Genomic DNA, 20,532 nt, shown 5'->3' with positions numbered 1-20,532 from the left:
TATAATCCGTACATAAAGCAAAGGGAAAACTTTACTATCAAATTGCTCTTGTTTTGATTGTGGAGTAGATGTCTTCCATAAGAAAACAAAATCCTGTGACAAGTATACCCTTTATTCTTTACTTGAAGTCAGATATATCAACAGAGATAATCAATTTTAAAATTCTTGATTCTATTTTCCAGGAATCTTGATTCTGACACATATCTGAAAGACCTCTTGTTGAAGAGGGTTTTTAAAGTGACTTTCTACTAGTTAATCAAAAACTGGTTTAAAAAACAATGCAACAAAATAAGTACAGGAGGTCCTTTTATTTACTATACTTTTTACAGCATACATCTGTAGAATTTAAGCTTGTGAATATCAGGTCCCACCTCATGCCTTTATATATAAGATTTCTGCAATGCACATCTCTGCATGTGCTCAAAAAAATATTGCAGATATTAATTTTTTTGAGGGGGGGCAACAATAATGTATGAATTTTCTTCCAAACCCTTGGTATATATTGCCCTTAAATCCCATCACCTCCCAGGGTCTTTTTATCTTTTTTTGATCTAGTCCAGCTGCCCAAACATTTGTTTCATTCAGAACCATACCTATTTCCTCTTGCTGCCCATTGGGGCCTGTATGGTTGCGACTAAATGAGGTAACTCTATTGTCATTATAGAACAAAGAATTTATTATAAAAAATGTAGTTTTTTGTTCTTGCTTCATCTTTAAATGCTCTTAAGATGATGCCGAGTGTCTTCCCAAGTTTTCTATAAACTTATTTTCCTCCTATTTTGCTGTTTTATAAGGTGCTACTACTCCATCTTCTATAATTCTCCTCTTTGATCTCTAAAATGACTTTATATATAAGCCAATATTGACCTTGGCAACATTGTTCCTCTTGGCAAAGAGACAAAGTGTACATTGGCTGAGTAGTTTCTATGCTGTTTTGGTCTCATTGTGGCAAGTAACTTATATCAATTAAACTTCCTTAGGAAACCATGGCAGACTATGACAGTTTCTATTCTTTTATTCATTTTTTTTTTTCCCCTTTTCGCAAGGTAATTGGAGTTAAGTGAGTTGCCCAGACTCATATAGCTAGTGTCAAATGTTTAGGCTAGCTCTGAACTCAGGTCCTCTTGAATCCAGGATCCACTACACCACCTGTCTCCCCCTCTTTTATTCATTTCCCAATTTCCAGGACCAAAATGCAGCATACTATATTTTAAAATTTTTGCTCTTTAGTTTGATATTGATTTTTACGTCTAACAAATTAGTGGTCATATTTTACAGGCAGATGACTCAGAAATGATTCCCAGATAAGCAACAAATCATTTCCTATTATTTTCAATTTTTGTGACGTTATGCTGCTTACCATGTCCAAAGTTTCCAATTCCTTAATGAACTAATCAATAGTGTTTGCTAGTAAATAAATGTATGCACAACAAAATTTTAATCTGATTACTGCCTTTTCCCCAATTATTTTCTTAGCTCTACATAGTCATCAAACAATAAATCATGCCTTGAATCTGCAGTGTTTGCCAGATGTGTAAATGGTCACACTGAAAATTTAACAATTAGCTTTTAAGTTGACACATCCCCAGAAAGGATTTAAGATGTACCATACATGAGGTTTCTGGGTGGCCTATAAACCTTTTAACTATCATTTCTCACTCCTAAAACTTTTGTCATCCTCTCCTATTTCCAACTTCATACTTGACTAAATGTTCCATGAAAGTATTGTTTGTTATCTCTGGGCACAAAATGCCAGCTCTGCCAGCCACTTTATTTGCTTCTTCAAAGAGATCCTGTGGGCCATTCTTTTATTTAGCTACAACTTCCTTTTGTCTAGTTTCATTTTCGTTGAAAATTAAGATTAACATAACTCAGTTTCCAGTAGTACATGGGTCACTGAACAAGGATCATGCATTTAAAGAATCAAAGGTTAAATTAAGGTTTATAGATGGTCTAAATACCATGTGATTCTTAGCACCCCGAGTCTTCTTTTTCATCATTATCATTGTAGAAGCATACTTCTAGCATGTATTATGTTACTATGTGCTTATGTAATTTATGTAATTATATGTAATACCTCCCATATTGATGGATTTATGTTTCAAGGTCATGACTATCCTATGTTCTAAATCAAAAGAAAGGGGGAGATGTTAGGATTACCAGGTGAGAACTCAGGTTGTCTGGACAGTGACAAGGTGAGAATTCAGGTTGACTTGACAGTTCTCTGGCTCAGAACTTTGGTTCAGGCCTTTAAAGGGAGTTTATACCTTAGGAATTCTAAGAGGAGCAAGCTCATTGGTTAAAGTGGTTCTTCCCAGAAGCCCTTGCATTATCCCATGCCCATTCTCTGGGAGGATAAAAAGAGGCAACACTGAGCCTGGAGAGCAGTCTGGACTGGGGAAGGACAAGAGCTGGAGGAGATTGAGAGCCAGGATTCAGGAAGAAGAAGAGGCTGGCTGGAGGCTCTAGAAACCTCCCAAGAAACCTGCTCATAGAGGAAAAGATTATACAGAAAAGAAACCTCCTCCCAGAAAAGGATTACAACTGAGAGACGATCAGCTTGCTACATTGTACAGGATTGCCAGTCATTTTTAACTTTTCTTTGTCCAAAAGAATTCAACAGTGATTGGCCAGTCTCTTAATTACAAACTTTTCTTTACTTAACTAAAGCTTGTCCTAGAAAAACAGGTTTTTTTCTCCCTAAGTAATAACTGAAGCTTTTCCAAGACAAGATTTGCCACAGCTTATATTTTATCACCATAGTTTTTTAAAACTCAAGATAACCTTTGTCATAAGGATATCAAGAGTAGGACTTTGTGAAGGTTGCACCTAGCAATCATTCAGTAAATGTTCACTGAACGGGTCACATCGAGCAAGTGACAACAAATATAAACTTATATGTATATATATATGTTTTTTAACCAGGTCTAAAAGAGCCAGTTCAATTCAGTAGAAAGTCAGGCATTTGATTTTCTATGTGATCTATTTAGGTTTCAGTTTTTCTATGCTACCTGAAAGGGGCATTTTGCAAATGCATGAGAACACAAGCATGTTGTCATACAGAGGTCTTGTTAGGGTAGTGGTCTTTAATTGACAAGAATTTGTGATACATATAAAAAAAGATGTTGCACTAAAATAACTGTCTTCCAGAGTAAATAAAATATTCACTCTGAAACAATTCTATTCAATTATATGCCTAGCAAATGCCTTTCACATAGTAAAAAGAAAAATTTCAGCCCTAAATACTATTAAAAGCATTTCAACAAGAATCTTATGAGGTAGGTAGAGCAATTATTACTTTCGTATACGTGACTGAAATGAGGCACAAAGAGGTGAGTTAGTTTGTCCAAAGCTGGCAAACTAGTGACAAAACTATGGCTAGACTGCAAGAATACCAAATCACAGTTCAGGCTTTTTGTGATCATCAATTTGCAGGACCCAAAAATTCACTGAGGAAGGAATACAAGTGAGTTGTTCCGGAGTTTATAATAGATGAAACCCATTATAATTCAGTTAAGAAGGATTCCTGGAAAAAAAGCAGCCATTTAGTTTTTGTGCCATCCATTAACCCTGTTGTTACAAAGCTGCCTATTATATTTGAGATTGCCCAGGGCCCCCTTTAACTCACAATGCCTGAATCAAACTTGCATAAGCTTCTTTCCCCTAATCCTAAAATATCCACAATAACAATAAAAAACCAAGAACTGGTGTCCCTACCAATGCAAAATTTCCAAAGCACTCAATATCCCCCTTCTTACTTCTCTTCAAACACTATCAAAAAACAGACTACAGCTGTGCTCACTGTTCCTTCAGGCCTTTTTCTGGAAGCACCACAAGCATAACAGGTGGGTGGTTAAGAGGAAAGCATTTAGAAACCAAGTGTGAAATAACTGCCCTTGTATCAGGGACTCCTGGTTGAAACTTGCTTTCCCAGCAGCAAGTTTCAGTAACCTCAACATAGCCAAAGGCAATACCTCCTCCTATTGCATCTTCTGCTTGGGAGAAAAGAAAATCTACACGTTTGTGGAAAAGTACAACTTAGAAAGCAAACACAACAGGCTCCAGTGGAGCAGAAAAGCAAGCAAGGCGCTTTCTAAATACAGAGCCCAATTGTAAGCATTCACTGTACCTTATTCCCCACTATCGTCATTTGCGCTGTCAAAAATAGAACCTTCTGTTCCTTGATCTATTCAGAATAAGCCACAGCAGGCACAGCTCTGCTTACAGAGGGCAGTTGGGTCAGTGAGGACATAGGAGGAAGTAGAGAGTACAGCCAGCAGGTTTTCTTAGGGATTATATTGCTTTAGCTTGTTATCATTCTTTCCAGCTATTTTTGGTGCCAAAAAAGCAGCAGGGAGGTCCGAGGTCTCATCAGAAAGAAGTTCATTCAGTTCGAAGGGTTGGAGCTCAGGCTAGGACAGCAGTGCCCTCTGCTGGCCAATGTCACCTGTTCAATGACTCACCCTTGAATATAACTTTGGAGTTATTACTTTACTTTGGAGTAGATCAGAAGGGCAGGCATGTAAGAGATAAGAGACACAAAAGCCAACACTGTTAAGTTGAGGGCTAGACTCATCATCTGCCTCCAGCAAGACACTTGCTGGAGCCACACAATCACTTTCATGTGTTAATGACTACAGCAAAGTTCTGTTTTTTATCCTCCAGGCAGGTAGAGAAGTAAGGCTGAACTCATTTTTCTTCCTTCATCCTGACCAGGGTTATACTAGAGTACAGAAAAGCTAGAGTATCCAGTATTATGTTTTAATTAGGACATGAAAAGTAGTTGAGGATGGAAACAAAAGACCCTAAAGAGTTAAGAGGTTTTGCTCAAAGACTAGATTTTAACTCATATCTACCTACCTCTGTGTAAGCGTTCCCAACTCTTGTCTCCAATGACACCTCCTTTTTGGGTCCCCAATTTCTTTTTCTCATTTATTCCAAGGGCTAACAAACCTGGTGACAAACTGCACTATTTTCAAGGACCAGAAAATAATCATCTCTGAACACTTTACACAAACACCTACTGGGTCAAGCCAAATGTAGCCTCCATCTCTTCTTTACAAAGCTTTTAGATTTAGGGGAATAATTTCCAAATCAGTAACAATGCCACAAGAGCACTTGATTGTCAAGTTTCATTCTATTAGCTGCACTGTCCCCATTATGTTTGCAATATAATATCCTGTTACCTTAACAACATATATGAATTTCACCTCTCACACAATTTTTACCTTCTTTTTGCATCCCTCAAAAAAAAACAAAAACAAAACAATAGCTGAGGTGGCGGCATCTTTTCAGAAAGCTCTAAGATCAGCATCAATAGCTAAAAACTCCAAGTTCTTATACATGGGATAATGGCGCCACTTTGTGAAAAGTTCTTTTGTGGACAGAAACTCAATGCACAATTTTTTTTTTTTTAATAGAAACAAACCCCAGAGTAACCCATTTATTGTCATAATACCATAAAAGATCAAAATAGCTTGGAAAAATGTGAACCACTATTTTAGCCCAAGTGTAACTAAGAAAAAAGTGTTGCCTTCTGAGTGTCTTCTAACTTCACTGACCATATACTTCTAGTTAGAGACACTTTGAAGTAGAGTAATGTTGTCTCCTTTTAGCATGATCCGGCCTGCAACATAGATTAAAAAAAAAAAAAAAAAAAAAAAGCATCAGAAATCGGGAATCTCTACCACAGAACTTCCTAATAATCAGAATTTCAAATCTGTAGCATGAGAGGGTCTGAAAAGATTTTTTTAATATAGAAATTTTTCTTCTTCCTCTTACAAAACAAAACCCTTGTAACAAATATGCATAGTCAAGCAAAACAAATTTCCACAATACTAATATGCAAAAAATTTGCTTCATTTTGAGACCATCATCTCTCAGACTAAAGTTTCTTATTTCTTCTTCATGGCACACAATCATTTTTGATTTTTCAAGCATTTAGAAACATCAAAGCACTCACATGAGCTAATGCTTTTATGAGGTAATTTCAAGTATGTGAGTAGATATTCTTTTATGAAAATAAATAACCTCAAATGTTGAGTTGGATGGTCCATTCTTAACTGCTTGCAAAATTTACATATGTAATATACAAAATTTAGCTTTAATTTAAATAAAATCAAGGCTCTTAAGAAAAACAATCTAAGCAGTAGGAAATAAAGTTAAATGTTCCTATTACTTCTCAAAAACAAACCTTACACAATTGATGTGTGTTGGGAGAAACTTTAAGGAGAGGAAAACTTAAAACACGAAATTCAAAGACTCATTTTTAGCAAGGGACCATTTGATAAGAGATGAAATAGACATGAAATTTGGAAGTGAGGAGGCATGGATAACATTAAAGGGATAATAAGGTCCTGATTTAATCATACTTTCTCAATGGCTGAAATAAGGTCATGAATCTTATAATCATTATTAAATAAGCTAAGAAATTTTTTTTTTTTTTTTAAGGGTAATTTCTGCAGTATGATCAAGTTACTTTTTTGGGGGGTGAGGGGAAGGAAATCAGGAAGCAAATGACTTGCTTAAAGTCACACAGCTAGCAAATGTCAAATATCTGAGGCTGGATTTGAACTCAGGTCCTCCTGACTCCAGGGCTGGTGCTCTATCTACAATGCCACATAGCTGTTTCAAATCATCTAAATTACCAATAATTCAATAAGGCTGTGTATGATCTTACCAAGTTGTTTCCTTGACTTTGTTTTAGAGTGAATCTCCTCTGCATCATCCAATACAAGATTCATATACTCATCAAAACCCTAGATGATAAAATAAATTGTCATTTAAAATTTTCAATAGTTTTATAAATCAAATAAAACTTATAATGATCTTTATAGGCAGAATTATGTTCAAATTATTCCAAGCATATAAAGCTATGTTATTTTAAGACACATTATTACAATCGAAGACAAATAATTTTGATTTAATACAGTACCAGTTTTTAACATAACCCACTGGTTTTTTAAATGAAACAGCAAAGATCTAGAAACTTCAGTGACTGCTACTCAGAAGAAATAAATTCCAACCACTACTCTTGTACATAAATTAACTTACCTTCTTTTTTTTTTATTCAAGGACACAACCTTTTTTTTGAGAAAAAGACTGTTGGCTGTCTGGCAAAGTTTATAGAATGATTTTCACAATTAATTAAAAAATAAGAAGGATGCACATGTGCAAAAATGCTTATAGCAGCTGTTTTTGTGGTGTCAAGGAACTGGAAACGGAGGGGATGCCTATCAATTGGGGAATGGCTGAATAAGTTGTGGTATATGAATGTAATGAAACACTACTGTTCTATATAAAAAGATGAGCAGGCAAATTTTAGAAAAACCTGGAAAGACTTTATAAACTGATGCTAAACAAAGCAAGCAGAAACAGGAGGAGATTATAACACATTAACAGCAACACTGTGTAGTAATCAACTCTGACAGACTTGGTTCTTCTTAACAATACAGTGATCAATACAATTCCAATAGAATTATGTTGGAAAATGCCATCCACACCCAGAGAAAGAACTATGGAGATTGAAATCAGATCAAAGCATATTACTGCCACTTTTTCTTACTTGTGGTTTCTTTTATTGTAAATTTTCTTTTACAACATGATAAATAAAGAAATGTTTAAAATAACTATGTGCATAACCTGGACCAAACTGCTTGCTGTCTTGCAGAAAGGGGAGGGAAGAGAGAAAAAATTGGAACTCAAAATCTTATAAAAATGAATGTTAAAATCCATTTCTATACGTAATTGAAAAAAACAAAATACATTAAATGAAAAAAAATTCTCAGAAATTTTTAGATATTTAAACTACACAATTGCAAAGAAAAACAAATTAAATGAAAATAATTTTTAAGGCTCATGGATCCCAGATTATTCCTGTCTATTAACCCCTTATTTATATGCTCAAGGAAATCAAGGTATTGTTTTCTTGTCATTCTATTCCCCACCTCCTACCCTCCCCCACCAAAAGCTAATATAATACTATACAGTTAGCTCTCAACAAATCCTTGTTCTTTTCTGGACTTGTGAACTTAACACACCTGTGTCAGAGACTTTTTTATGGTTTGACTTCTGATTCTTTTCAAATTTTTTTTCATTATACACCGCTGAAAAAGAACATAAATCTCAGATACTTACAATTATGCAGCCCTCTATTCTCATATTTACTTGCTCATATAGCCACACTTGAATTCGGGACCGCTGAAATAAAGGCAAATTTTTAAAAGACAAATTAAAAAAAAGACACCAAATCTATCATCACTACCCACATACAAGTGTGATTCAATGAAATTCAATTTCTCGAAAGTGATTTTATAAAATATCAGAAAATATTTAAAATGTAATGGATGCCAAGATGTAAGGTTAACATTATTTCCAAAGAAATTTTCAATTTGGCAAACACAGTACTGAGAGTCCACATGCTATGATTTCCTATGATCTCTGAGTCGCAGCACTTTTTTAATGGCAGCTCGGACTGTTATTTTGCCACTCCTTTTCGTGTTAAATCCCGTGCATTACACACAACTACTGAGAACACAGAGTGACAGCGTGACGGGTTATTATAAATGCACGTCCCGTCCACTGAAAGTTTGGTCATGCTTAAGAAGTTCATAATGACGTCATTAGAGAGTACGTTCCTAGGAAGATTTGAGTAGAAGAGTCGGTCTGAGACTGGGACGAGGCTGACACAGCGAGGTACTCGATCCCTCCCTGCCGCCGCCTGCAGCTGCTCCCCGCGGTTCACACGGGGGGGGGGGGGGGGGAGGGCGAAGCTGCTCCCGCCCGCTACCGAGATGCTTCAGACCCGCTGTCAGTCCCTTCCCGCCCCCCCCCCCCGCCCCCTCTTACTTTACGGCGGAAATCCTACAAAGTTCTCACGAGAAGCGAACGACCGCCAGCTAAGCATGTTCGCCCACAGTCTTATTTACTTTTTCCCATTAGGAGAAACAACAAGAACTAAGGATGAATGAAAGAGCCCAGAGTTGCACTTACGTTTTGGAGGTACCTGAAGATGAGGTTCTGTCCGCAGGTTGTTAAGGAAAAGCTACTGACAGCACACCTGCGGCGGGTGGAGGTCCTCGGGCTCGGAACGAGTTACTAAGCGCATGCAGCCCCCGCCCGAGCGCTCCTCGCCCAAGGCTTCTCCCGGAATCTCTTCCCGGGAGCTACGCGCACTGCCCGAGCATGCACCAAGGCGGACGGAGGGGAGGGAGGCGCGCACCCACGTCCTCCGGAGGCTCCCCCACCCTCATCCCTTCCCGCGCCCGGGCCTGCCGCCCGCCCTCCGGCTCCCAATCCATGCAGGCGGCTCCTCACAGCTGGCCGAGGTGCCCCATCGGAGGAGCACGGGCCGGGGGCCGGCTTCTCGCGCTTCCCGCCCTCGCGCCCGCCCGTCCAGCCAGGACCCCTCAATGCCCAGACTACACCACCAGCAGAGGATACGATGGGCTGCACCATCACCTTCTGCACCTTCTGGCCCTGGCCACGGTACGCCATGGCGGGAGCGTACAATGAGAGTGTTAGGCACGGCGCGCCTCAGGGAAACCACGAGCGGAACCGGAAATGCAGTCGCGGGGCACGCCGGGAGGTCCCTCCCTCACCACGACTTCCGCCTCCGCTTCCTCCTGGCTGAAACGCTTAGGCCCTAGCTCCTCTTCCCTTGCACATTTCAGGAAGCGGAAAGGGGAGGGGTGGAGGAGGAGCCAAGGTCTAAGTTGTCATCACTGTGCTTACAGCGCTCTCTACGGGTAAGGAGGAGAAAGCAAAGGCGGGTTCCGTTACCTTCCCTACCCCCACCTGTAAATCAACCTTGTTACAGCCTCGTCCAGCCTCTTCTTTAGCCTAACCTATCACAGCCATAGTCTGGCTTCGCCCAGTCAGGAGGCCCGAAGGAGAGTAATGACCCTGTGACCCCTGGATCTGGAAATTGGATCGTTTCCTCTTTCGCTTGTGCGTTACTCAAATGCGTCACTAACGATTAGGAAAATGCAAATTAAGACTACTCTGCGGTTCCGCTATCTGAGTGGCTGCCGAGAAAGAAAGGGTAAATGGCAGATGCTGGGGGGGGATGGGAAAAATAGGGCCATTAATGCATCGTTGGTGGAGTTGTAAACTGTTCCGGAGAACGTTTCCGAGACGTAATACTGTGCACACCTTCGAATCCGGCAGTAGGTCTGTGGCACAGTGGATAGAGCACCAGCCCCGAAGTCAGGAGGACCCGATTTCGGATCTGACCTCAGACACTTAACCACACTTCCTGGTTGTGTGACCCTGGGCAAGTCACTTACCCACCTGCTTCAGGGGGAAAACTATAATTCAACATGTTACTTCCAAAACTTGCTTGTGTTTCCTTCCAAACTTCCTTCAGTTCCTTCTGTTAATTTTTGAAATTATTTCAATGACTGCTTTTTTTTTAAATTCTTTTTTTTTGGCGTCATTGCTGCTATCCCCTTTGCCCTCCTTTTCCCCTTCCACTTAAAAATTGGAAAAATAAATCCTTGAAACTAATAAACAGATCAAGCAAAATAAATCCATATCATAATCATTTCTAAAAATGTGTGCCCTTTCTGGACTTGGTATCCATCATTTCCCTGTAAGGAAGTAACATACTTCATCCTAAGTCCTCTAGAGGCATAGTTGATGATTGCTTAGATGAGAGTCGAGTCTTTCAGTTGTTTTACATTACAATTTTTTTGTCATTTATAAATTGTCTACATGGTCTTACTTAACTTTGCATGAGTTTCATACTTTCATATTTCTTTGAAATTATCTCTTTCCACTGGGACACTGATGTATTGTTGGTGGAGTTGTGATTGGATCCAGCCATTCGGAAGAGCAGTTTTGAACTATGCTCAAAAAGTTATCAAACTGTGCATGCCCTTTGATCCAGCAGCGCTACTACTGGGCTTATATCCCAAAAAGATCTTAAAGGAGGGAAAGGGACCTGTATGTGAAAAAATGTTTGTGGCAGCCCTTTTGTAGTGGCTAGAAACTGGAAACTGAGTGGATACCCATCTATTGGAGAATGGTTGAATAAATTGTATATGAATATTATGGAATATTATTGTTCTGTAAGAAATGACCAGCAGGATGATTTCAGCAAGGCCTGGAGAGACTTACGTGAACTGATGCTGAGTGAAATGAGCAGGACCAGGAGATCGTTGTATATTTCAACAACAATACTATATGATGACCATTCTGATGGACGTGGCCCTCTTCAACAATAAGATGAACCAAATCAGTTCCAATAGAGCAGTAATGAACTGAACCAGCTACACCCAGCAAAAGAACTCTGGGAGAAGGCTGTGAACCCTCCATAGAATTCCTAATCCCTCTATTTTTGTCTGCCTGCATTTTTGATTTCCTTCACAGGCTAATTGTACACTATTTCAAAGTCCGATTCTTTTTGCCCTTCCCCCCCCCCCCCCCCCCCCCCGAGGCTGGGGTTAAGTGACTTGCCCAGGGTCACACAGCTAGGAAGTGTTAAGTGTCTGAGACCAAATTTGAACTCGAGTCCTCCTGAATTCAGGGCTGGTGCTCTATCCACTGCCCCCCGATTCTTTTTGTACACCAAAATAACTATATGGACATGTATACCTGTATTGTATTTAACTTATCCTTTCATGTATTGGTCAACCTGCCATCTGGGGGAGGGAGGAAGGAGGGGAAAAGTTGGAACAAAAGGTTTTGCAACTGTCAACACTGAAAAATGACCCATGCATATATCTTGTAAATAAAAAGCTATAATAAAAAAAATAAATTTTTTTTCTCCAAAACTTACATTTTGAAAAATCTCTCGTTTCATTCATATTCATATAATCTCTAGTGGAAAATACATTTTTCTCTGATTCTTATCATAGAGTTTCTTTAATGTTGAACTTTTGCGTATTTTAGATTTACAAAAATCTTCATAGTAGTTGATGTCTTTTTATTTACTAAATCTTCAGCCTTAGTTCCTGATCTGAGGAATGTCCCAGGGCCAGGTTTTCCACTGTTGTGCTTTTGGTTGGGCAGTCAGTTCTAATTTCACCTCAGGTATTGGTGCTGATCTCCATTTTCCTGGAATGTGAGCACTGGTAGGTTTTAGCTACTGCTCAGCTTTTGGTTCAGAATACTGGATTTTCATAATGTTCTATAGCATCTCCATAGAGCACCCAAAATCTCAAAGATCTTAGGTTTGAGGTATCTCAATCTGAGCACTCCACCCAGATTGGTCACTGCCATGCTGTTATAGTAGCTATCTTGAGCAGACTGCATCTTTATTAAATAATTTTTAATGAATGTGTGTAACTGGGTATTTAAAAGAATCCCATTGTATATACTTCTTTAAAGCAAAAAAATCCCACCATTTAATGTTTTGTTAATTTATCTTTAAAGTGAGGTATACATATATATATGTGTGTGTGTATATATATATATATTTCATATACAGTCTATACCATAGATAAAGGGAGCTTAATGTTTGGAATAGTGAAGCAAAAACCAAATTCACATAAAAAATTCTAAGTTCTTTGGCAGAGTTTGATAAGCTTCCTTTGTTTTGAATTTAATTTCATTATAGCATCTACTACAGTACATTCATAGAATAGCACTAGGATATTATGGAGTTACTTTAGTATTTAACACAAAATGTTCCCTTCAAGATTTACATTTTAATGGAGATACAATGTACATGTATAAAATAGCTAAATAAAATTAGATATGATTACAAGTTCTAATCATGCAAAAGGAGTTGAGAATGAAGTATTTGAGAAAAATCAGTAAGGACTCTAGTGCATCACATGTTTTTCTCTTGCCTGCCTGCTACATATAAATCAGTCTTATTGTTCTGTCATTAGCTTGTGCTTTTCAGGGGTCCAGATCTGTGATTTTATTGGTGTAGGAAAATACCCATGAAGTATATCAGCAATTGTTCTACAACTTAAAATCAGAGCTGTTCAAGAATACTGAGGTTGATTTGGCCAGAATCACTTAACTAGTACATCAGTACATCAGGAGGTACCTGTTGCTTTCAAAGAATTTTAAAGCTTGATTGGATCTTGAACACCTACTTTGTACAAGTCTTTGTGTTAGGTGTAACAGTGTATTCAAAGATGATTAACATCTTTCCCCTCAAGAAGTTTTTTTTTTTTTTCCCTGAGGCTGGGGTTAAGTGATTTGCCCAGGGTCACACAGCTAGGAAGTGTCAAGTGTCAAGTGTCTGAGACCAAATTTGAACTCTGGTCCTCCTGAATTTCAAGGCTGGTGCTCTATCCACTGAGCCACCTAGCTGCCCCTAATTCTATTTCAAACTGAGTGTGTTGAACTAAATGAACTCAAAGATGCCTGATCTCTATGTTAGAAAAGATATGTACACACAACTCAAATATAAAGCAGTATGTATTTTTTACATATGTACATAATTGAAGGAAAAACTAAATGAACTAAATTGATAAACTAAATTAATTAAAATAGGTGGAGGGTACTGGAAAGACCTAAAGTGGCATTTGAACTAGACCTTTAAAAAGGCTAGAATTTGATACATGGAGATTTTCTGAAAAGTTACAGGCATTTGCCTTCATTGAAAATATTCTTATTAGACATATGATCTTGGCTAAGTCATTCAAACTGTCTGCCTCAATTTCCTTATCAGTAAGACATGGTTAATAACCACTATTTCTTAGGATTACTGGAAGGCTAAAATTAGATTATCTGTAAAGTGTTTTTGCCCACATTAAAGAACTATATATGCTGGCAAACTATTAAGAAACTCTACAATTCATTTTTTGAACAAATCTTATTTAGCTGCTCTTAAAGTAATATTTTCTAAAATTACAGCACATATTCATCCTAATGACCATTTCTAGCAGCTAAATTATAGACATAGTTTGGATATTTAGTTGTTTGCTTACATGTAATCAAAAGATTTTAGGGAACAAATCCAAGGCATTTATAGTTACAGAAGGGGAATAATAATTTGACCCGGGCATCTGCCATATCAGATGCACTGCTGTAATGTTAACAGTTTATATACAAGTCACACTGCCAAGAATTTCCTACACCAGTTTTATTTAAAACACAAATATATTTTCTCCGTAATGACTAATGGTTCAAATGATGCTGAACATGAATGATTCAGACGCAGATTAATAATACAAGTGCTTTAAATAGGATACAAACAAAATCATAAAAAATGAAAAGAATAAAATGGTTATTTACAAAAAGGATTAGAGATCTCTATGCAGACCTCAAAAATGAAATGCATAAGGGAGAGGAGGCGGTAATGAAGCCAGAACATTCCATTCTTGGCCTTGGGGAAGGGTCCTCATACAACAAATACTTTCAATTGCAGAGGAAGGGGTGGGGATTGTGTTTTAAATATAAATTTCTCTTGTTTGTGCATAACCATTCAGACCTCAACAAGGCCAAATGGGTAGTCCTGTGGCATTCTCCACCCTCCCATGAGATTACATGAAGTTCTCCTTTTGATGAGCCGCCTACAACAGCAGTTCCTTAGGAGCCAATATGACAGGTGGGTCAATTTTCCCTATGGGAACCAAGATAACCACCTACAATGAATTATAAAAATGGACAAGTTTTTTTTTTTTTCCTTTCTTCAAAATACCATATGAACACAAATATTTACAATGCAATATATCTCCTTCTGAGAACACAAGCCTGAATAGGCTTATTCTAGCACAAGTCTAAAATCCTTGAGGGGATGCGGAGAGGACATCAAGAAAAAAAAAAAAAATCAATTCAGAAATAGTAGGAAAAGTCATCTACAAAAATGGAAGGTACACAATACACCTCCAAAGCATCTCAACATCCCTGTTACAGTGGGGTTCAGTGTATTGCTATAGTTCACATATGAAAATCAGCAGCTGATTTGGCTTTCTTTCTAGGTGGTTAAGGATATAGAAATCCTGGGCAAGAGAGTTTGCTGGAACTGCAGCGGTACAGATTTAAAAAACAAAAAAGCATACCCCTTCACACAACTTCTGGTGATTCTATGCCAGTGGTGGTGAAAAAGTACTGGGAAGAGGGAGGGAGAAAAACTTTCATGCTGAGAAGAGGGTTCTTCTAATCATGTTACTTCTTGTGAAGAAACCAGGGGATCCTAGCAACAGTAGTTCTTGGGACCACCGAGGCACTTTCAAGCAAAAAATAAAAATTCTTTTTAAATTACAGTAGTAATAAATAAGCATTTTCTAGTTAGAAGCCTTCAGAGTAGCAGAAGCACCAAAACTTGGACCTAGAAGAATTGTCCATGTTATTCTGGTTTGCTCCTTGTAGCTGCTTAGCCCTCTCTAAAGCTATGTTTACAGTTTAAATACATTGTAAAAGGACAATGTAACAAAGGCTGAGTGTATTTTGCTCAGTGGCAGCATGAAATTTGGTCCTTAAGAGTAGTAGCAGCTGTCTTCATCTTTTTCAAACTCTAATAACCTTTCATGTATACGTTTACACATACAACAAAGAAGACCCAAAGAAAAAAGCCAGAATTAACAAACATAGACCATAAAGCTTTAAGCTCCTTTATGCCCCCCTCCCCAACCCAATCTCATCTCTACTTTCTCTCTTTTTTTTTTTTTTAAAGTGGGAGAAGGAAGGGACAGGGGTGGGGTGGGGTGGAGGGTGAGACAAGGAACTGTATCTCAAAGCTAAACAATAATAGACAGGATGGCTGCCCAAAGGCCTTCTCTTTAATTTGACCCACAGGAGGCCCAAACAAGTATAGATACTTCTGAGGTATGCTTCTGATAAGGGCAAATCCTGGCCTAGAGAAATAGTCACCTCAGGCAAATGTTATAATAGATGAAACGAAATTCAGTTTTTTTGTGAGTTTTTTTTTAAAGTGAGCTTTCACCACTTTCAGCTATCAATCATTTCTGAAAGCTCAAGTAGAAGGTCATCTTCATCCTTTCCAGGATCCAGGTCAATTTCTGCTTCTAATTTTCCTCCTGAGATCTCCCAGATCAGTTTCTCAAAATCATCTTCCACAGAAAGGGGGGGCTTTCCTGAAGAGGCAGAGCTGAGCCGGCGGCTTTTTGTTGCCACTTGGGATGAAGAAGGACTAGATACTTCTGGTGGTGGTGGATCAGAATCAGCTTGGCTTGGAAGCAGATCAAGACTATGAGAAGGACAGAATTCATCATTACAAAGATGTCTTGGCAGAATCACTCAGTCCTTAGGTCTTTTTAACATGTGAATGTTTCTGAGTTTGACAATAGTTCATTAAGATGGAACCAAACATCATCTTATTTAGGCCACTCAATCACGTGCTATCTTTTGAATACCATGAAATATAGAAAAAAATAATTTTGTGAACATATACTGTGACAATGAACATTAATCCTATCTTTTACAAAAATTTTCTTACTAAATTTTGGGGCTTACTATGTAGTCTCATTCATAAATTATTTGAATTTGGAGTGTGTAAGAATCATTTGGTGGCAAAGTTCTTCAGAGATAAGGAACAGGAACACAGGTATTTACAGTGACAAAGTCACTGTAAAAGGAATAAAGAGAAAGTTTACCTGTTTGGGGTTTTTTCTGTCTCAGACACAGTGACTGGTTTGTCCTCAGAGAGAACTGGAACAGCAGCCTGGAAAAGCACATTGTACATCAACATCCACTTACCTTTTCCAGGAAGTTAAGCAGTCCTCTGATGCCTAGTTCCCAATGCATGGGTCTTAAGGATAAGGAATAAAACCTTCCAACTCCAGGAAGATTAACTAGTATTTGGCTAAATTGGAACCTTGTTCCTACCACGGAACAAATACTGTTTTAAAGGTTCTTTCTCTTTAAGAAGACAAAGAATTTATAATATAAACATCCAAAGTATTAAGAAATAGTAGGCCATACTATGAAAGTTAGAGACACAATGGAAGTAGACTTTCATTTTTCTAAAAAGCTCCTACTATGAATCAAAAATAATTTTCTTACCACAGCGGCTTTCTTGCTTGGGCTCTCCTGAAGAATGCTGCTGGAACTGAGTGGCTTTACTGCTGCAATGACAGCAGGGTGGACTTCAGCTGCCTTGCGTTTGGTGACCAATTTAGGGGTTGAAATGACTTTAACCACAGATGGCTTGACATTAACCTTGGGCTTGGCTACAGGGTGAAGATGATAGTTGGTTAGTATTTAGAGTATCAGAAGACATCAAGGATAATGGTTTTGAAAAACAGAGGTATAAACCATGTCTAATAACATAACTAACACAATCCATGTACACTTACTTATCCCATTAAATTACCTGTTTGGCATAAAACTGCTGTTGTTTTGGCATAGGGTTTTGACAAAGAAATTACTATAAACTCCATAGATAACCACCACTTAACTTTATAGACAACCATTACCTACTAATCTCTAACTCCTGGTATTTCCATTATTAAGCCTATTGATCACCAACCACTTTAAATGATACAAGTGAAAAAGAATGGCTTAGTGGAAAGAACTTGAAGTCAGAGAACCAGATTTCAAGGACTAGCTCTATCACTATACTACCTATGGAATCTTGGGCAAGTTATTAAATTTGTGTATGAAACTCAGTTTCTTGGATAGGATAAAGGGATAACCAACAATTTAAACCATCTACCTTCATGGGTTGTGAAGATAAAAAATCATATGTATGTAAAGTGTTTTCTAAAGTAGTACAGAAATGTAAACTACATATGTTCAACATGCGGGAATGAATGGTAGAAGTCTAGAAAGGCTATTAGGTAGCACAACTGATAGTGCACTGGACTTGGAATTAGGAAGACCTGAGATTGAATCTTGCTTTAGATATTTACCAGGTTTGTGACCGTAGATAAGTCACTTAACCAGTGACTGTTGTCGAGAATCAGTGTCCTTAGTTTTTAAATGAAAATTGTATATGTACCTACACATACCCGTTTATGAACCTTAAAATGGGATATAAATCCTAACTATTATTACATTGAAGTCCTGTGTAGAACACTAAAAAAATCTGATGGCAAAGAAGGGATTTTCTTTTTTTTTTCTTTTAAAGGTTGAAAGTAAAAAAGGATTTTGGAAGGGAATGGCCAACCAGGACACATGTAACTAAAGTCTACAATTTAGTTTTTTGGGTGAAGATATGGAAATGATTGACTATTGGCTAGAAATAAAATGTATCATATTAGGACTTGGACTTGGAAGATCATATTCATCTAAACATTAATGACTCGAAAGGTTTAATGATTTACTTAAGAAGACTAAACTGAAAATGAAGAGAAATGGAGAAAATTATCTAAATTCTGAAATCCAAACCATATGAAAACTATTACAACAAAGAAAGAATAATAATAGAGGTGATACTAAGTGGGAAGAGAAAAATACTCATGGCCTTAGTTTGAGTCATAAATAGAAAAGATCATTAATTCTAAACCTGAATTATAGGATCTGGCTTCAAACCTCTACTCTTATAGTTCTTTTCCTCTTTGACTTTGAATAAGTCACATAAACTTCCTGTCTCTGATTTCTCATTTGTTTAAGAGGAAGGTAAACCATATAGTCTCTAAGGTTCCTTCAAATTATAAGTTTGTAATCCTATGAATTTGAGATTTTAGTGCAAAGAGGTAAATGTCTCTACACTTATCACTAAGGCTTGGTGTAGTAGTAAAATTCCTGAACTATGCGTCAGATGACTTTGAGTGTCATTATGCTATGAACTATAATAATCTCTATTACTTGGGTGAAGCTTCTTTTCCTCCACTTTCTCATCTATATTAAATATACTCTCTAAATCCTATGATCTCTATAGATTATTGGAGCCCAAAGGATCTGTGGCTGACTCTGAATGCACTGATTAATGGAGGGTCTAGGGATACCATGTCATAATTTTTGAGAATTTTCAAAACATTTTCTCCTTCTTTTCACTAAGTTCCAAGGACAAATTAAATGCAACTGTCAACTATTAATCCAAGTGAGTCAGTGGTTCACTGAATAAAGAATACCACTGTTCAGGACATAATATATAAGACACTTACCTTTACCCCTTTTTTCTAAGGGCTGTGCTGCACATTTCACATTCAGTATTGAATCCCCAATTCCTGAAGTTTCTACCTCTACTTGCTGGGCTTTTACTGGCATGCGCTTTGTCAGCTGGCGGGTGATTCCTGGCACAGTATTCAGTTCTGATTTCTCTGCCATTTGTGTATTACTAGGTGCTACTTCTTCCTGAAGGGGTGTCAATACAGTTTTCTCCTTTTGTAGTGTTTCCACCTCTTGCTGTTTCTGCATGCGCTTCTCTCTCATGATATCCTCAAATTTCTTGACTTGAACTTTGGCAATGCCATCTCCTGTGGTCTCATCTGAAGGCTGTGAGGAAACCTACAAAAGATCCAACAGAATTCAACTCTAGCATTTTTAAAGACAAAACTGTGGCCAAAACAACTACCAGCAAGGTAACAAAGACTGATAGTACTGCTTCAAAAACGTACAGAGAGCAAAGAGAATTCTGTAATGCAGCATAGAACGCATAGTTTATCTTTCTTCCACAGCCTAACTGATATTTATGATCAAAAGCTGGAATAGCTCCTAGAAAAAAGCTTAAAGGGACTTAAAACACCTCTCTAAATCCTGGGTTACCTAGCAGAATAAAGCATCATTGAAAAATGGGAAGAGGAAGGGAGAAATATGTTCACTTGTAATCAACAACAAACAAAACCCTATAAGAAATAGTTATGAGATAAAAAGAAAAAGGCATTTACATGGAAATTAACTATTTGTGAACCATGTTGCTAATGTTCTCACCTCAACAGTCTCTGTTCGAGTAACACCAATACGAGATGTGATGTCAGCTGCTTCACTAAGTTTCTTCTCTTCTTTTGTACCTGTGTTCAAATTAAACTCCAAATAATTAATCTTTAATTTAGGCCAGTGTGTGCTGATTAAATCTTTAGCTTAATGGATACCTTGGTATCCACTTGCAAACAAAATAATTTTGCAACCTGTTCTTTTGGTGATGCGGAGCAGTCGTCTTATCACTGGAGTAGGCTCAGGCTGTGGCTGGGAGTTGGTGCTGTTCTCAGCACTCTGTTGTACCCTCAATGCCTTTTCTTGCTTGATCTCCTCCAGGGTTTTTATGTGAACTTCCTGCATGGGCTTGGTTTTACTTGTAAGCTCTTCTAATTGCCCTTTGCTGGCAGTGGTAGGAGGCAAGATGACTGCTTTCTTAGACTCACTTTCTATTCTGAGCTTAACAGAAGGATTTTCCTTCTCAGCTTTCTGTCTCTCTTCTTCCTGCTGCCGGTGTTTTTTTTCAGCTAGGACCTCAGAAAATGTTTTGATTCGAATAGCAGAAGAGCTCCTTATCCCTAAACTGGAATCTTCAGTCTTATGGGTTCCTTCATTCTTGATTTTGGTTTGCAAGTCTCCTCGTTTCTGGCTAGCTCTCTCAAGACGTATTTCTTCTAGTGTCTTCACATGGATCTCTCCACCTTTTGCAGATCTTTCTGCTAACATAAGAAAAAAAACTTTCAACTTTATATTTTTGTGCTACTTGAAAGTTTCTTTCTCAATGGTATACTACTAGTAAAAGACAATTCA

At 37.9% G+C, this 20,532-nt stretch overlaps 2 protein-coding genes across 7 annotated transcripts in view; both read right to left on the bottom strand.

Annotated features, from left to right (window-relative positions):
• Positions 1-5,391: 5,391 nt before the first annotated feature.
• On the bottom strand, positions 5,392-9,593 carry SNRPE (small nuclear ribonucleoprotein polypeptide E). The gene is made up of 5 exons (XM_074308895.1): positions 9,442-9,593; positions 8,992-9,018; positions 8,137-8,199; positions 6,680-6,758; positions 5,392-5,626 (listed from the first exon to the last, which is right to left on the bottom strand). The coding sequence occupies exons 1-5, from the start codon at positions 9,493-9,495 to the stop codon at positions 5,571-5,573; spliced, it is 279 nt and encodes a 92-aa protein (XP_074164996.1). The 5' UTR covers positions 9,496-9,593; the 3' UTR covers positions 5,392-5,570.
• Positions 9,594-14,029: 4,436 nt separating this feature from the next.
• The window catches only part of ZC3H11A (zinc finger CCCH-type containing 11A), a 37,575-nt gene continuing 31,072 nt past the window's right edge, over positions 14,030-20,532 (bottom strand). For 4 of the 6 annotated variants that reach the window (XM_074308888.1, XM_074308889.1, XM_074308892.1 and 1 more), the window contains exons 14-19: positions 19,935-20,441; positions 19,738-19,817; positions 18,972-19,314; positions 16,927-17,093; positions 16,518-16,585; positions 14,030-16,111 (exon numbers count right to left, since the gene is read on the bottom strand). In XM_074308888.1, the coding sequence (XP_074164989.1) occupies positions 15,853-16,111; positions 16,518-16,585; positions 16,927-17,093; positions 18,972-19,314; positions 19,738-19,817; positions 19,935-20,441 (1,424 nt within the window). In that variant the 3' untranslated portion in view covers positions 14,030-15,852. The remainder of the gene's footprint in view (positions 16,112-16,517; positions 16,586-16,926; positions 17,094-18,971; positions 19,315-19,737; positions 19,818-19,934; positions 20,442-20,532) is intronic. The other 2 variants (XM_074308893.1, XM_074308894.1) reach the window with 2 other exon arrangements.

This window comes from Sminthopsis crassicaudata, chromosome 4 (genome assembly GCF_048593235.1).
Source record: "Sminthopsis crassicaudata isolate SCR6 chromosome 4, ASM4859323v1, whole genome shotgun sequence".
Taxonomy (NCBI): domain Eukaryota; kingdom Metazoa; phylum Chordata; class Mammalia; order Dasyuromorphia; family Dasyuridae; genus Sminthopsis; species Sminthopsis crassicaudata.
Note: the sequence above shows the minus strand (reverse complement) of the source record. Positions and strands in the feature narration are given on the sequence as shown.

Bases quoted from the DNA above. Each gene is read 5' to 3' on its own strand.
- SNRPE (XM_074308895.1), bottom strand. From the start codon at position 9,495: ATGGCGTACCGTGGCCAGGGCCAGAAGGTGCAGAAGGTGATGGTGCAG. The intron at 9,019-9,441 runs GTATCCTCTGCT...ACCTGCGGACAG, and splicing joins AGGTGATGGTGCAGCCCATC to AACCTCATCTTCAGGTACCT. The intron at 8,200-8,991 runs GTAAGTGCAACT...CCTTTATTTCAG, and splicing joins TCTTCAGGTACCTCCAAAAC to CGGTCCCGAATTCAAGTGTG.